Source organism: Grammomys surdaster, unplaced genomic scaffold (genome assembly GCF_004785775.1).
Source record: "Grammomys surdaster isolate TR1022 unplaced genomic scaffold, NIH_TR_1.0 358, whole genome shotgun sequence".
Taxonomy (NCBI): domain Eukaryota; kingdom Metazoa; phylum Chordata; class Mammalia; order Rodentia; family Muridae; genus Grammomys; species Grammomys surdaster.
The window spans coordinates 421,723-438,189 of record NW_021604777.1 but is presented as its reverse complement, the minus strand read 5'-3'; the positions used below and the strand labels follow the sequence as shown (position 1 = coordinate 438,189).

At 40.5% G+C, this 16,467-nt stretch overlaps 1 protein-coding gene across 1 annotated transcript in view; it reads left to right on the top strand.

Annotated features, from left to right (window-relative positions):
* Positions 1-16,467, top strand: part of LOC114631347 (sperm-associated antigen 6) — a 53,659-nt gene that overhangs the window by 26,049 nt on the left and 11,143 nt on the right. Inside the window, exons 7-10 of the mRNA XM_028779653.1 lie at positions 949-1,101; positions 3,790-3,981; positions 12,464-12,580; positions 16,120-16,265. Coding sequence (XP_028635486.1) covers positions 949-1,101; positions 3,790-3,981; positions 12,464-12,580; positions 16,120-16,265 — 608 coding nt within the window. The remainder of the gene's footprint in view (positions 1-948; positions 1,102-3,789; positions 3,982-12,463; positions 12,581-16,119; positions 16,266-16,467) is intronic.

The following is a 16,467-nucleotide window of genomic DNA, read 5'->3' as shown; positions in this document are numbered from 1 at the left end:
TCCAAATCCAAATCCAAATCCAAATCCAAATCCAAATCCAAATCCAACCAAGCAAAACCAACTGAAAAGTAAACTTCAAGATTCAACTCTGCTTTGTTTTAGTGAACAGTAGCACTCCTGGCCCTGAGTGCAGCACCCCTGTCCTAAGTGCTGCCAATCCAAAAGTAGCTCTACATTGCTAAATCTTCTGTATGGCACCAAATTCCCTTCAGTTGAGAACCGTTGAATTGTATTAATTTAGTTGGAGTTGAAGATACTATTTCTAATCCCTTATAGCTCTCCATTTCTTGTTGTAGTGTCTCTGGACCTCTGTCATCCTCAACATTTTATATCAGCTAGGAGCAATGAAACGATATGTTCCATTTCTGAATTGGTTCAGACCACAAAGATCTCCTGGCCCATGGTCAAGACTGTTGATTTACGTGTGAAGAACACCCCTCCCCCACAAAGCAAGCCTGTGTTCTATCCCTTTTCTGTGCAAGTTTTGCTTAACCAGTTTTAATTTTATTGCACACTAGTTTCTGTGTTTCATTTATCTTTATTTGTATGGATTTTTTTTGTAATATTGAAGTACACTCAGCTTCTTAGTCACAGGCAGCAAACAGGCAAGTGGGTTAGACTGTTCCCAGTGTCTGAGTTTTCAGTGATTAATATAAGCTGAATAAGTAGCTAGTTATGAACTAGCTCTAGATGAAGAGTTTTAACACTAATTACAACAGGGACAGAGGATTTTCCATTGATGTGGAAACTTGAACTACAGAATAAGGTTCCTCACAGTGAGTAAACAGCAAGAATGTGGTTCTTGCCTGTCTCTTTAAGGAGGACAATAGTTTCTATAAGTCATATTTCAATTTTTATCAGTTGTGTTTTTTTCAGTTCTAAATAAAGTGTAGTCAAGCTGCATTTAAAGAGCACCTCACATTGTCTGGGCTCTTCTCTTTCCCTCAGCTCTCACAGCTGATTGTTAATGCCGGAGGTGTGGCCGCTGTGATTGACTGCATGGGATCCTGCAAAGGGAACATACGGCTGCCTGGCATCATGATGCTGGGTTACGTGGCTGCTCATTCTGAGAACCTGGCCATGGCAGTGATCATCTCCAAGGTGTGCTCACTTCACACTTAGTGATGTAGTAGGCTAACCTACGGTGGAACTGTAAGTTGGTGTTCTCCGTCATTAGACAAAGTATAACTGAATAGAGTGGTGAAAAACAATCACCCATTTTTTTCAGTTGCTCTGCTGTTGAGTTTAGTGCTTGTCACTATGTTTCCTTGAGTGTCCTTTAAAAAAGCTGATGTCACAAGAAATGTTTTACTCAGTGTCTTGTTCTAATGATTGTCACCACCTTTAGGTATCATTGTTATCTGAAATTTATCTGATAAGTATATGTATATATTAAAGGATTAATCTTCATAGTTACAAACGTGCCAAGCACACTGTGGTTAAAACATCATAGATGGGTTGTGGCACATGCCTTTAATCCTAGCACTTGGGAGCTGAGTGGATCTCATGAGTTTCAAGTCAGTTGTGTCTTCATAGCAGACCCTGTCTTAAGAATCAAAACCTGAACGAGGTAAACAAAACCTGTTATAAATGGCTTGACCACTAGTCATTTCGTCTGTTCTCAGCATTCTCCACATTCCTCCACTTCCTGTCACTTGGATATGGAGACAGCTCTCACAAATGGCTTCCTTCCTTGGGTATTGGCTGTAAGCGCATACATACAGCAAGCAGCAGGGTTGGGCTCTTGTTTCATTGCTCTGGGTGTTATTTTTACTTATTTTTTATTTTGGCTTATATTGATTTATGACTTTGTATAGACTCACTATGTAGAGCAGTCTGGGACATAGTAAATGCTCATATAAAAAATGCAGAAATACTGATCTCCTGATGATTGATTGCTCCAGAGGCTGTGTGTTCACAGCCTGTGGTGAGTCTCTAGGACATCTGGTCAGCAGTCATGTGATCTGCTCTTTGTTAACAGGAAGGTGTGTGCCTGCTTATCCTGCTAATGAGGATGAAGAACAGCCTCTGAGTGTTATCTTCAGTCAGTTCCACAAAGATGCTCTGTCCTTTTATCCTGCTGTTTGTTTTTGTTCTTCTGTTACTGTAGGCTCTGTTGACTAGAACACTGGAGTCCCTTTAGATGAGTGGCTGTAAGCATATGACTAGGGTTTTTGCTGCAAGTGCAGCAATTGATTGCCTCCCAGGCATCCAGCTCAAGTTGCAGGGAGGCTATCAGAAGGGGCTGCCAGTCCTGCCTGTGGTTTTCCACCTCCCTGGAGATCAAAGTGGTCGAAGGAGTTTGAGATAAAGCACAGAGCAGTGTAGCACTCTCTCCTTGTCCTAGTGACGATGCCATAACACTAAAACAAACAAAACAAATCACTTCATTTTTTTGAGATTATAATATAATTTTCTCCATTTGTACACCAATTTTCCAATAAGAAATGGTGAGCTCTGAAGACATATACATACAAATAAAACTATACCAACTGAGCAGATTGTATCCATGTATTTAGAAACACTCACCCACCACCACCACCATCACCACCACCAATTAATGAAAATAGAAGCCAAGAATTTGAAAGAGAGCAAGGCGGGTTAAGTGGGAAGGTTTGGAGGGAGGAAAGGAAGGTGCCTAATATTTAATGGCACCCTATAACTCCTCATGTCACCGTGCATTATAACCAGTGGGCCTGTAAGGCAGAATGTCCCTCAATCTGGGATTGGGTCCGTTAGCTGTTTGCCTTTCCTTCTCTCCCTCAGTCTTGTTACATCTACAAGTGTGGGCTCTTTAGAGATAGGTCTGGGCTTTTGTATTGATGGACACAGGAAAAGAACAGATGAGAGACTATGGTAGGTCTCTTTAGGAAACTGAACTACAACCGATAAGGTGGAGGGGAGCGAGTATGCCTATCATTTTAACCTTCACCTGATATCATGACCTTTGATACTGAGAGGAGTTTTTTATTTTAGTACTAAATTTGAGGTAATTATTACAGTCTCAAATTAGAAACAATATGCTTACCAAGAGTTTGGAATAAGAATTTTATTTGTTTTTCTTAGGGACACAAATTGTGATGTGTTTGAGGTGTTTAAGTTGTGTTTTTACTATTTAGTCAACATTAATGCTTGAGATAAAAATGTAAGCATAAGCTACTAATGTAAAAAGGCTTCATTCCTACGGAAGTATTCAGTTATGTTAGGACGAGCAAAACTGTGCTTAGGTTGACCAAAATTAACAAACAGACATGTGTGACTTCAGGAAAGATGCCAGTGGTATATATTCCACTTGTTCATATTATAGTGATTCTAGTCTATCATAATAATGTTTTCAGTTTACTATAATTAGTAAAAAGCAAGTTAGTGTGTGTGTGTGTGTAAGATTGAACCCAGGGTTGCATGTACCCTAGGCAAGGGCTCTATCTTCAGCCCTTGGTTAACTTTTTAAACAAGGGAATAGGAAGGTTTTATGATCATAGAACAGCTTTAATTGGTCACTGTACCATTTGGTTTTTCGTGGTGTGTGGTATCTGTTGTTCATTTGAATGTCCCTCAATCTGGGCAGTAAAAGTTAATAGAGATACCAGGGTAGTTAAGTTAAGTTAGCTTGTTATAGATACTTAATACAATTTGGTTCTAGTTAGTTTGTTACCCTGAGTACCAGACCTTTTTAGGAGAAAGGGATGAAGGCCAGCGTGAGTTTTTTTGATGTCTGAGAGACAGGGAAGATTCATTAAGTCCACTCTAGGTTTATTATATAACATTTGCTGTTTGGGTCTCTGGCAGGGTGTTCCCCAGTTGTCAATCTGCCTGTCAGAAGAACCAGAAGATCATATTAAGGCTGCTGCCGCCTGGGCCTTGGGGCAGCTGGGAAGACACACTCCAGAGCATGCCAGGGCTGTAGCTGTCACAAATACTTTGCCAGTTTTGCTGTCTTTGTACATGTCACCAGAGAGTTCTGAGGACCTGCAGCTGAAAGTGAGTGCTTCATGGTTTGGGGAGATTAGTTAGATATGGTTAGTTTTTAAATATTTAATTTAAAGTCTTTTTAAAAAATATTTTATATATTTACATTTCAATTTTCCCCCCTTCCTGGTCTCCACTCTGCAAAGCACCATGCTAACCTCTCTTCCCTTTGCCTCTATAAGGATGCTTTCCCATCCACCCACCCACTCCTGCCTTACCCTTCCAGCATTCTCCTTCACGGAGGCAACAAGCCTTCATAGGACCAAGCCCCTCCCTTCTCATTGATGTCCGATAAGGCAGTCCTCTGCTACATATATATGTATCAGGAGCCATGGACCTGTAGGAGGAACTAAGGTGGGAGGAGTTAGAGGAAGAGGGTGGAGTAAGGAGGAGAGGAAAAAAAGGAAGAGGAGGAGCTAGGAGACAGGAGAGGAGAATGAGACAGAGAGGAGATGGAGGTGGATGTTCACGTGTCTGTAGCAGTAAAAGGTAGTTGGTATATCTAGGTTGAGTATTGATTGTATGGGTATCTTGTTATTGATCATTACCAAATATATAAGCCCTTGATTACTCTTTAAGCATTAGAGTCTCATCTTTCTGGGCCCACATGGATGGTGGGATGGTCTAGGCAATGCAGAGACAGCATGGGAGATTGAGCCATCTCCCACACTGATGTCTCATGGGTGGCAGGGCTGGTGTTTCTAGTTGGCCATTTCTAACTGCAGGACACACATGGCCTCTGGCCGAGAAGCATGGCTGCTGGGCTAGGCATGTAAGATACAGCTTAGATAGTTTTAAATAATTACCACAATATGGACCGACTCTTGTATACTCTTTGATTGGGGGTTTAGCCCTTGGGATCTCTGAGGGGTAGGGGTCTGGTTAGTTGATATTGTTCTTCCTATGGGGTTGCAATCCTGTAACTTTATTTTTTTTCCAATCTTATTTTTAATGATGGTTCTTAAACTCTTTAACCTTCCTTGTAATTCACCACCCACCAGATGTAGTGGGAGAGAACGGATAAGGGGGAAGTGGACATGTTTAGAAAGGTTCTTTGGAGCAACATCTGTGTTGTCTGGAAATCGGCAGTTCAGTTCACAGGTTAGCAGGCAGCAGCAGCTAGATCAAGCCATAAATACTTCACAGACACAGCTGCAGTCCAGTTTGGTAGAGTCGGGTTAGGAACAGCAGTGACAGGACCTAGCAGAGACAACCAGGTCTCAGCAGGAGGGACCAACAGGAACACCAGGAGGGACACCGGGAGAAGTTCTCAGCTGTGTCTCTCTCAGGGAAGTGAAGATCAGTGAAAACTTGAGACCCACAGCATTGCACAGCTAGCTGTACCAGCAAGCCAAGCTCTCTCTCCATCAGTCCGTGGAGTCCTATTTATACCCTCTAGACATCATGTGTCCTCCACGTGCCTTGCCTCAGCATGGCTCTGCCTCAGCATGTGCATCCAATCAGCCTGAGTCCGTGTAAGCAGCAAAAAACTGTAGTACGCCACCAGAAGATTTTTGGTGCATTTCTCTCTATTGCCTCCTGACGGATGCAGTTCAACTACGCAATGTAAGGTGGGCCAATATATCCATGACATTTGCAAAGAATCTTTTATCACATGTCTTTTCATGTGCTTGCTTTAGAAGAACACTCTGTCTCCTGTGTCTGCTTCAACGAAACGTTCCTTCATCAGTCTGCCTTAGCCTTTCACACTTGTGTTCACTTTAACAAAATGTTCCTTCATGTGTTTGCCCCAACAAAACGACATCAAACTGACTTTCCAAAGAACCTTTACATTTCCACATCACAATTCCCTTTAGCACCCTCAGTCCTTACCCTAATTCTTCCACTGGGGTCCCTGGGCTCAGTTCAGTGGTTGGCTGTGAGTATCTGCACCTGTCTTAGTCAGGTACTGGCAGAGTCTCTCAGGGGACAGCTATAGCAGGCTCCTGTCTGCAAGCATGTCTTGGTGTCAGCAATAGTGTTGGGATTTGGTGTCTGTGGATAGGATGGATACTAAGGTGGGGTGGTTTCTGGATGGCCTTTCCTTCAATCTCTGCTCCATTTTCTTTTTTTGCCTCTGCATTTCCTTTAGACAGGAACAATTCTAGGTTAAAGATTTTGAGATAGACAAGTGGACCCATCCCTTTACTAGGGTTTCTCTACCATATCTATCTACTGGAGGTGGTCTCTTCAGGTTCCATCTCCCACTGTTGAGTATTTCAGCTAATGTTGTCCCTACTATATCCTGGGAACCTCTAGTATCCCTGGCATCTGGGACTTTCCAGGGGTTCCTTGCCCCCCCCCCCCGTTCCCCATCCCCCACTGCTACATATTTCTCTTGGCCTTCTGGACTTCTCCACCTTCACTGTCTCTTCTCATACCTGATCCTTTCCCCTCCCCTGCCATCCCCTTTCCCACCCAAGTCCCTCCCTCTCTCTGCTGCTTGTGACTATTTTGTTCCCCCTTCTAAATGGGATTGAGGAATCCACACTTTGGCCTTCCTTCTGGTTAAGCTTTATATGGTCTGTGAGTTGTATCGTGGGTATTCCTGAGCTTTTGAGATAATATTCATTTATCAGTGAATACATACCATGTATGTCCTTTTGGGTCTGGGTCACCTCACTCAGGATGATATTTTCTAGTTCTATCCATTTGGCTGCAAAATTCATGAAGTCATCCTTTTTAATAGTTGAGTTGTGGGGCTGGAGAGATGGCTCAGCGGTTAAGAGCACTGACTGCTCTTCCAGAGGTCATGAGTTCAAATCCCAGCAACCACATGGTGGCTCACAACCATTTGTAATGAGATCTGATGCCCTTATATGGGTGTCTGAAGACAGCTACAGTGTACTTATATAATAAAGAAATTAAAAAAAATAGTTGAGTTGTATTCCATTGTGTAAAACTGTATCCATTCTTCTGTTGAGGGACATCTGGGTTGTTTCCAGCTTCTGGCTATTATAAATAAGGCTGCTATGAACATAGTGGAGCATGTGTCCTTGTTATATGTTGGAGCATCTTCTGGATATATATGCCCAGTAGTGGTTTATCTGGGTCTTCAGGTAGAACTATTTTCAATTTCCTGAGGAACTACCAGATTGATATTCAAAGTGGATATACCAGCTTGCCATCCCACCAGCATTGGAGGAGTGTTCTTTTTTCTCCACATCCTCACCAACATCTGCTGTCACCTGAGTTTTCGATCTTAGCCATTCTGACTGATGTGAGGTGTAATTTCAGAGTAGTTTGATTTGCATTTCCCCGATGACTAAGGACGTTGAACATTTCTTTAGGTGCTTCTTGCCATTTGAGATTCCTCAGTTGAGAATTCTTTGTTTAGCTCTGTGCTCTATTTTGTTCATTGGGTTATTTGGTTGTCTGGAGTCTAACTTCATGAGTTCTTTGTATATTTTGGATATTAGCCCTCTTTTGGATATAGGGTTGGTCAATATCTTTTCCCAATCTGTAGGTTGCCGATTTGTACTATTGACAGAGTCTTTTTGCCTAACAGAAGCTTTTCAGCTTCATGAGGTCCCATTTGTCAATTGTTGATTTTAGAGCCTCAGCCATTGGTGTTCTGTTCAGGAACTTTTCTTCTGTGCCCATGTGTTCAAGGCTCTTTCCCACTTTCTCTTCTAATAGATTCAGAATATCTGGTTTTATGTGTAGGTCCTAGATCCACTTGGACTTGAGCTTTGTATAAGGAGATGAGAATGGATCAATTTGCATTCTTCTACATGCAGACCTCCAGTTAGTACCATTTGTTGAAAATGCTTTCTTTATTCCATTGTATGGTTTTGGCTTCTTTGTCAAAGATCAAAGGATCATAGGTGTGTGGTTTATTTCTGGTCTTCAATTCTATTCCATTGATCTATTTGTCTGTCTCTGTACCACTAATACCATACAGTTTTTTTCTCACTATTGCTCTGTAGTACATCTTGAGGTCAGGGATGGTGATTCCCCGAGAAGTTTGTTTATTGTTGAGAATTATTTTTGTTATCCTGGGTCTTTTGTTATTTCTGTTTTTGTTTTATTGTAGAGAATTGCTCTTTCTATCTCTGAGAAGAATTGAGTTGGCCTTTTGATGAGGATTGCATTAAATATGTAGATTGCTTTTGGTAAGAGAACCATTTTGACTATGTTATCCTACTGATCCATGAACATGGGAAATCTTGTCATCTTCTGAGGTTTTCTTTGATTTCTTTTTTCAGAAACTTGAAGTTCTTGTCGTACAGATCTTTCACTTGATTGGTTAGAATTACACCAAGATATTTTATTTGTGAGTATTGTGAAGGGTGTAGTTTCCCTAATTTCTTTTTCAGTTCATTTATCCTTTGTGTAAAGGGAAGGCTACTGATTTGTTTGAGTTAATTTTATATCCAGCCACTTTGCTTAAGTTGTTTATCAGTAAACAATAAGAATAATAAGAATTAAAAAAATAATAAAATTTAAAAAATTGAAAAAAAGCAATAAGAATTTTCAGATAGAGTTTTTGGGGTCACTTAAGTATACCATCATATCATGTACAAATAGTGATATCTTGACTTCTTCCTTTCCAACTTGTATCCCTTTGACTTCCTTTTGTTGTCTAATTGCTCTGGCTAGAAGTTTGAGTACTATATTGAATAGATAGGGAAAGAGTGGGCGGCCTTGTCATTTTTCCTGATTTTAGGGGATTTGCTTCAAGTTTCTCTTCATTTAATTTGATGTTGGCTGTTGGTTTGCTATGTATTACTTCTATTATGTTTAGGTATGTACCTTGAATTCCTCATCTTTCCAAGACTTTTAACATGAAGGAGTGTTGTATTTTGTCAGGCTTTTTCAGCATCTAGTGAGATGACCATGTGATTTTTTTCCTTGAGTTTGTTTTTTATAGGATCTGATGATTTTTTGAATTTCCTGAGTTTCTGTTGTTATGTCTCCATTTTCATTTCTGATTTTGTTAATTTAGATATCTCTATGCCCTTCAGTTTGTCTGAGTATGTGTTTTAACTATCTTGTTGATTTTCTCAAAGATTTAGCTCATAGTTTTGTTGATTTTTGTATAGTTCTCTTTGTTTCTAATTAGTTGAGTTCAGCCCTGAGTTTGATTACTTCCTGCCGTCTACTCCTCTTTGGTGTGTTTGCTTCTTTTTGTTCTAGAGCTTTCAGGTGTGCTGTTAAGTTGCTAGTGTGAGATCTCTCCAATTTCTTTATGAAGACACTCAGTGCTATCAATTTTCCTCTTTTCATTGTTTCTCATAAGTTTGGGTATAGTATGCCTTTGTTTTTTTTAAATTCTAAAAAGTTGTTCCCTGAACAAGGTATCCTGGAATAGAGAGTTATTCAGCATCCATATGTATGTGGGATTTTTTGTTGTTTTTGTTGTTATTGAAGACCGGCCTTAGTCTGTGGTGATCTGATAGGATGCATGGGATTAATTCAATCTTTTTGTATTGGTTGAGACTTGTTTTGTGTCCAGTTATATGGTCAGTTTTGGAGAAGGTTCCATGAAGTGCTGAGAAGAAGATATATTCTCTTGTTTTCAAGTGAAATGTTCTATAGATATCTGTTAAATCCATTTGGTTCATAACTTCTGTTAGTTTCATTGTATCTCTGTTTAGTTTCTGTTTCCATGATCTGTCCATTGCTGAGAGTGGGGTGTTGAAGTCTGCCAGTATTATCCTGTGAGATTCAATGTGTGCTTTGAGCTTTATTAAAGTTTCTTTTACAAATGTAGGTACCCGTGCATTTGGGGGATATATTTTCAGAATTGAGAGATCATCTTGGTGGCTTTTTCCTTTGAGTATGAAGTATCCTCCCCCATCTCTTTTGATAACTTTTGGTTTAAAGTCTATTTTATTAGATATTAGAATGGCTACTCTAGCTTGTCTTTTGGTATCATTTGCTTGGAAAAAAACTTTCCAGCCTTTTACTCTGAGGTAGTATCTGTTTTTTGTCACTGATGTGCATTTCCTGTATGCAGCAAAATTCTTGGTCCTCATTGCATATGCTTTCTGTTAGCCTGTGCCTTTTTATTATGGAATTGAGTCCATTAATGTTGAGAGATATTAAGGACCGATGATTGTTGCTTCTGTTATTTTTGTGGTTACAGGAGGAATTATGTTTGTGTGGTTCTCTTCTTTTGGATTTGTTCTGGGAAGATTAATTTCTTGCTCTTTTTTGGGTGCACTTTCCCTCCTTGTGTTGGAGTTTTCCTTCTATTATCCTCTGTAGGGCTGGGTTAGTGGAAAGATATTGTTTAAATTTGTTTTTGTCATGGAATATCTTGGTTTCTCCATCTATGGTGATTGAGAATTTTTCTGGGTATAGTAGTCTGGGCTGACATTTGTGTTCTCTTAGCATCTGTATGACATCTGTCCAAGATCATCTGGCTTTTTTAGTCTCTATTGAGAAGTCTGATGTAATTCTGATAGGTTTGCCTTTATATGTTACTTGATCTTTTTACCTTACTGCTTTTAATATTCTTCCTTTGTTTGGTGCATGTGGTGTTTTATTATGTGACAGGAGGAATTTATTTTCTGGTCCAATCTGTTTGGTGTTCTATAGGCTTTTTGTATGTTTATGGGTATATTTTTCTTTAGGTTAGGGAAGTTTTCTTCGATAATTTTGTTGAAGATGTTTACTGGGCCTTTGGGTTGGGAATCTTAGCTCTCTTCTATGTCTGTTATTCTTAGGTTAGGTCTTTTCATTGTGTCCTGGATTTCTCAAATGTTTTGGGTTAGGAGCTTCTTGTCTTTCTTTCTTTCTTTCTTTCTTTCTTTCTTTCTTTCTTTCTTCCTTCCTTCCTTCCTTCCTTTCTTTCTTTCTTTCTTTCTTTCTTTATTTCCTTCTTTCTTTCTTTCCTTCTCTCTCTCTCTCTCTTTCTTTGCTTTTATACCATTTTAATTATATGCAAGTATTAAGATCACTTCTAGGTTGAGGAACTAGCAATACAATAGATGCACATAGTCGAAGAACAAGCAAGACAATAAACACAAATAGCCAAAGAACAAGCAAGGCAATAAACAAAATCACTTGATCACTCTGGTGATCGCTGTTTCTAAGGGCTTATCAGGATGATCAAAATATCTGAGCCTACTTTCCTGTCCTAGCCCAAAGTCATTTTTATGCCTGAAGCCTACCTCTTTGTTCTAACCTAAAATTTAGATTCCTGCCTGAAATTACTTCTTTGTTCTAGCCTAAGATTTGTATTTTTTGTATTATTTTGTATTTGTATTTTTTTTTAAAATCTTGTGCCAATGTCTTCTGTGGTATCTTCTATGCCTTAGATTCTCTATTCTATCTCTTGTATTCCGTTGATGATGCCTGCATCTGGGTCTCCTGATCTCTTTCCTGGGGACATGCAAGGCAGGCTGGGGACATGCAAGGCAGCATGGGGATATGCAAGGTGGCCTGGGGACACAGTGGCCTGGGGACATGCAAGGCAGTCTGGGATATGCAAGGCAGCCTGGGTACATGCAAGGCGGCATGGGTACATGCAAGGCGGCATGGGTACATGCAAGGTGGCATGGGTACATGCAAGGTGGCATGGGTACATACAAGGTAGCTTGGGTACATTTAAGATGGCCTGGGAACATGCAAGGCAGCCTGGGGACAGGCAGTGTATGTCCTTTTGCTGGTGGGTGATGTACTTCCTGGTGTTGAGAGTTCAGTAAATCTCTTCTGCTTCAACATGAGAAGGAGGAAATGTCTATCTGTGCCACAGCAGCATCTCTGTAAATGCACACTGAAATATGCCTGCAATAGATAATTAGTGCATATCTATCTGAAAATGATACTGTATAATAGGTATTTTCTTAGATTTATTGGTTAGAAGAAATAAAATATTTTAGTTATCTGTTTTCATATCTACAGACTTTATGTAGTATAGTGTGTTGTCTATATAATTATGTAATATATGATAATTTGTAGCCTCTAACTTTATGCTTTATAATTTTAATTTTCTCACAGATATTTTAAGAGCTTAACAATCCACTTAATGTTTTAAGGTTTAACAAGAAGCTATTCTGTGATAAAACCCAGTCAAAATAGTTCTTTATGCAACTATTTTAAAAAAATGTAACACATACAGGTTCGATCAGTGCTTAGTTAGGGTTTTATTGCTGTGAGCAGACACCATGACCAAGGCAACTCTTATAAAGGACAACATTTAATTGGGGCTGGCTTACAGGTTCAGAGGTTTAGTCCATTATCATCAAGGTGGGACCATGGCAGCATCCAGGCAGGCATGGGGCTGGAGGAGCTGAGAGTTCCACCTCTAGTTCCGAAGGGAACTAGCAGAAACTGGCTTCCAGGTAGCTAACATGAGGGTCTTAAAGCCCACAACCACAGTGACACACCTACTCCAACAAGGCCACACCTCCTAATAGTGCCACTCCTTGGGAGAAACATATACAAACCATCACAATCAGTGAGCTGGTTTCATTTCTAAATCTAGGAATATAGGCTATGAACTGTTAATATTTTATATGCATTTTGCTTTCTATTTCAACAGAGTAAAAAAGCCATAAAGAATATCCTTCAGAAATGCACCTACCTCCCAGCCCTCGAGCCATTCCTGTATGATGCACCTCCCAATATCCTGAAACATGTTGTTGGGCAGTTCAGTAAGGTAAGAAAATAAATTCATCTGTCGACTTGTTGCTTGCCCATTTGCTTTTGTAAGAGGGACTGTGGGCTTTGCTACTTAACTCTCCACTCCTGCCTCTATGCTTTAACACAGACACATCGGTTAAAACCCACGGACAATGCTAACTCTTCCTGTTTTTTAAAATTATTCTCAGGAAGTACCTAGTATGTCAACACATAAAGAATCACAACAGAGATGGCGAGATGGCTCACTAGGTAAAAGTACTTGCCATACAAGCTTGATAGCCTGAATTTCATCCCTGGAACCCATGGTGGAAGGAGAGAACCTGAAAAGTTGTTCTCTGACTTCCACATGTGTGCCGTGACCTGCACATGTACTCATTTATGCATAGAAATAATAATGATGATAATATAACAATGATATAAAATTTTATAGAGACGATTCCCCTTCGACACCACTGCTACTTTGTATTGATAAGTATCTATTCATCTTTCCCAGTGTCCTTTAATTTCAGTAATGTAGGACCACAGGAAGGATTTTTTATTAGAAAGAAAGAAAGAAAGGAGAAAATTCTGAGGCCCTGAAATACTTTCAGAAACTATGCATTTTATTATAGATTCTGACAGTCATTTAGTCATATTCATTTGTTTTAAAATGTTTCAGTTTAAATTTATTTTCTGTATGTGAGCATTTGCTCACGTGTATGTCTGAGCACCATGTGAAGGTCAGAAGAGGGCACAGGTTGCTTGGAACAGGAGCTGTGGATGATTGTGAGCTACCGTGTGTGTCTGGGAATCGAGCCCTCTGTAAGCGTCAGTGCTCTGAGCCGTCTCTCTAGTCCTGCACATTCACAGCTTTAGTCAACAATTAAGAAATGTGACTGTTCCTTAGATAATTACATGTTCATTATATGTCATGTAAATGAAAGTGTGATAGATGTTAAGCTGAGAAACGTGGGGTGGCAGCTGATGAGGAAGGACCCATGATGCCCACAGTCGGTCAGATTCCGTGTTTGGCTCCTGAGAACTACTGAGACTATGCTTTGTATATTTGACACAGCAAAAGAGCCCATGTCAGTCACCAGCCACAACGGTTTTGTGTGGGATTAGAAGTTATCGTTTTGGGATCAGTGTGGTACCCAAGGTTTTATATATGCTAGACCTATGCTCTACCCTTGAACTATAACTCCAGCTACATTCTAATTCGTTGGCAAAGTCCTGACCCTTCAGAGCCTTGGTTTGGTTAGATGTAAGTTGGGAATAGTAAGTGACTTTTTATTGTAAACATTAAATGAGAACAAGTTATTTTAGTCTAAGACACAAATAACTAACTAAAATAACTAATTAAGTAACTAACAAATGAAAACAAAATAACAAAGTATTGTTTTAAAGAAATCAAATGTTCAGATCTGTCATGGTGGTACACACATTTAATCCAATTTCTTGGAAAGCAGAGGCAAGCTGATCTCTGTGAGTTCAGGCCCAGCCTGGTCTACATAGCAAGTTCTAAGCTAGCCAGGGGTATATAGTTAAGACTCTGTCTCAAACAAATGAAACTAAAAAAACAAAAATTAAAAAGAAATAACTCCTGCCCCTCCTTCTAATGCTGAAATTGCTGGTGTGAATCTCACCACTTTAAAGTAGACTCTACAGTTAAGTAAGCTTCCTACAAGGTATTCATCTGAAAGCCAGGTTACAGACAGCTTTCAGTTCTCTGCTTAAGCATCGTTGTTACTGGAAACAAGGTTTCCCTGAGATGTCACCTCTGAACAAGGTTCTGTGTAACAGACACCTGTGCTCTGTCTTCCTCAGTTCAAGAAAACAGTGGACCGATCTTTCCCTCTCTGTGATTTGACAGTCTGAGTGACCACACAGTGTAGCTAGAACACTACATTTTACATGGAGAAAGCTGGTCCAGTTTTCACTTTCATGTCTTTTAGATGCTAAATAAGAAGTGGCTGGCTAATTCAGTCACCTGAGAAGGAGCAGTAAGGAGTGAGTGGGTCACTCACAGATCTCAGCTCTGGAATAGTACCTCTTATAGTCTAATCTTTAGATCAACGAGAAAGATGCACTGCTCTTACTGAACATAGTGCTCACTCAAGTGAACACTGGCCACCAATGTTGAAGATTCATACTAAGCAAATAAAAGTCATTATGTGGGGTTTTTTGTGTGTTAAACACACACACACAGGCAAAGGCAGAGGCAGAGGGAGAAAGGGGGGGAGAGAGAGAAGGGGAAGAGAGGGGGAGAGAAGGGGAGAGAGGGGGGAGGGAAAGAGGGGAGAGAGAGGAGGAGAGGGGGGAAGGGGAAGGGGAGAGAGAGAGAGAGAGAGAGAGAGAGAGAGAGAGAGAGAGAGAGAGAGAGAGGGATAGATGGGTTAGGGAGATGGGGAGGATCTGGCAGGAGTGGGGAAGAGGAAACATGATCAAATATATGAGAAAAATTAAAGAAAAAGAGAAAAATCAGTATCAGAATATGTGGGAGTTAGCCCACCAAAGTCAAGGGAGCTGAAGATGCTATCTCATAATGTAACAGCTCTTATATGTATGTCTTTGAACATGTTTACTGCCCCAGATGGGATAGTTCTTTTTTTTTTTTTTCTTTTTTGGTTTTTCCAGACAGGGTTTCTCTGTGTAGTCCTGGCTGTCCTGGAACTCACTCTGTAGACCAGGCTGGCCTTGAACTCAGAAATCCACCTGCCTCTGCCTCCCAAGTGCTGGGATTAAAGGCGTGCGTCACCACCGCCCGGCTGGGATAGTTCTTTAAAGGCTCCTCCCTGTTTTTTTCCTCCCTCCCTCCCTCCCTCCTTCCCTCCCTCCCTCTCTCCCTCCCTCCTTCCCTCTGTCCTTCTTTCCTAGTCTGGGGATCAAACTTAAGGTCTTGCTCTGCCACTGAACTCTATCCCCTAGACCTTGGATTTTTTTTGTTTTAAATTGGGAGTCACTGTGTAGCCTCAAAATCCTAGTCATCCAGGCCTGTGCTGCTCTGGTCTGTGTGCTGAGATCGCAGGTGTCTGCTACCTTACCCAGCCAGGATCTTCTTAAAGTTAGGGCTGCACACAATGAGGAGGAGTCCCCCAGGCCCACGGGGACAGTTCTGAGTGCTGAAAAGGCCTAGAGAGGAGCGGAGTGAAAGACAAGCAGGGTATTTGTGCTCCTCATTACTGAAACAGCTTCAGCTGAAGAGTGGCTCGGCAAGGAGTTAGACATTTAGGTACTTAGGAGATGAATGGAAGAGACCTTGTTAAGGCCTTGCCTTGTTATGGAGCTTGGCTTTTATTTTTTAGAGGGTGGAGAGACTCCAGAGAGGTGGGTTATGTAGTCCTCACTTAGGAGTGGATAATGTTAACGTTGCTCATGTCCAATGCCTTATTTCATTTCTGCAACATGAAAAGTTAATATACTTTTCAGAAGAGTATATTTTACTTCCAGATACTAGCAGATTTGGCCTACTATGTTGTAGATACACTGAAAATAAAGTCTCTGCTAAGTTATTTTCAGTAGTAAAACTCTAACTTGGGAAAGAAGAGATGATGGTTTGTGTACTTTCTCCTCAAGGTGCTGCCTCATGACAGCAAAGCCCGACGACTTTTTGTGACAAGTGGTGGACTTAAAAAGGTCCAGGAGATAAAGGCAGAGCCAGGCTCTCTCCTGCAGGAATACATCAACAGCATCAACAATTGCTACCCAGAGGAAATAGTAAGGTGAGGGGATGGACCGAAGAGTTTGATATTACAATGCTTGCAGTTTTCAAATACAGCCTATTTTCGTTAGGGTTTCATTGCTGTGAACAGACACCATGAATATGATCTATCTCTATCTCTATCTCTATCTCTCTATCTCTCTATCTCTCTATCTCTCTATCTATCTATCTATCTATCTATCTATCTATCTATCTATCTATCT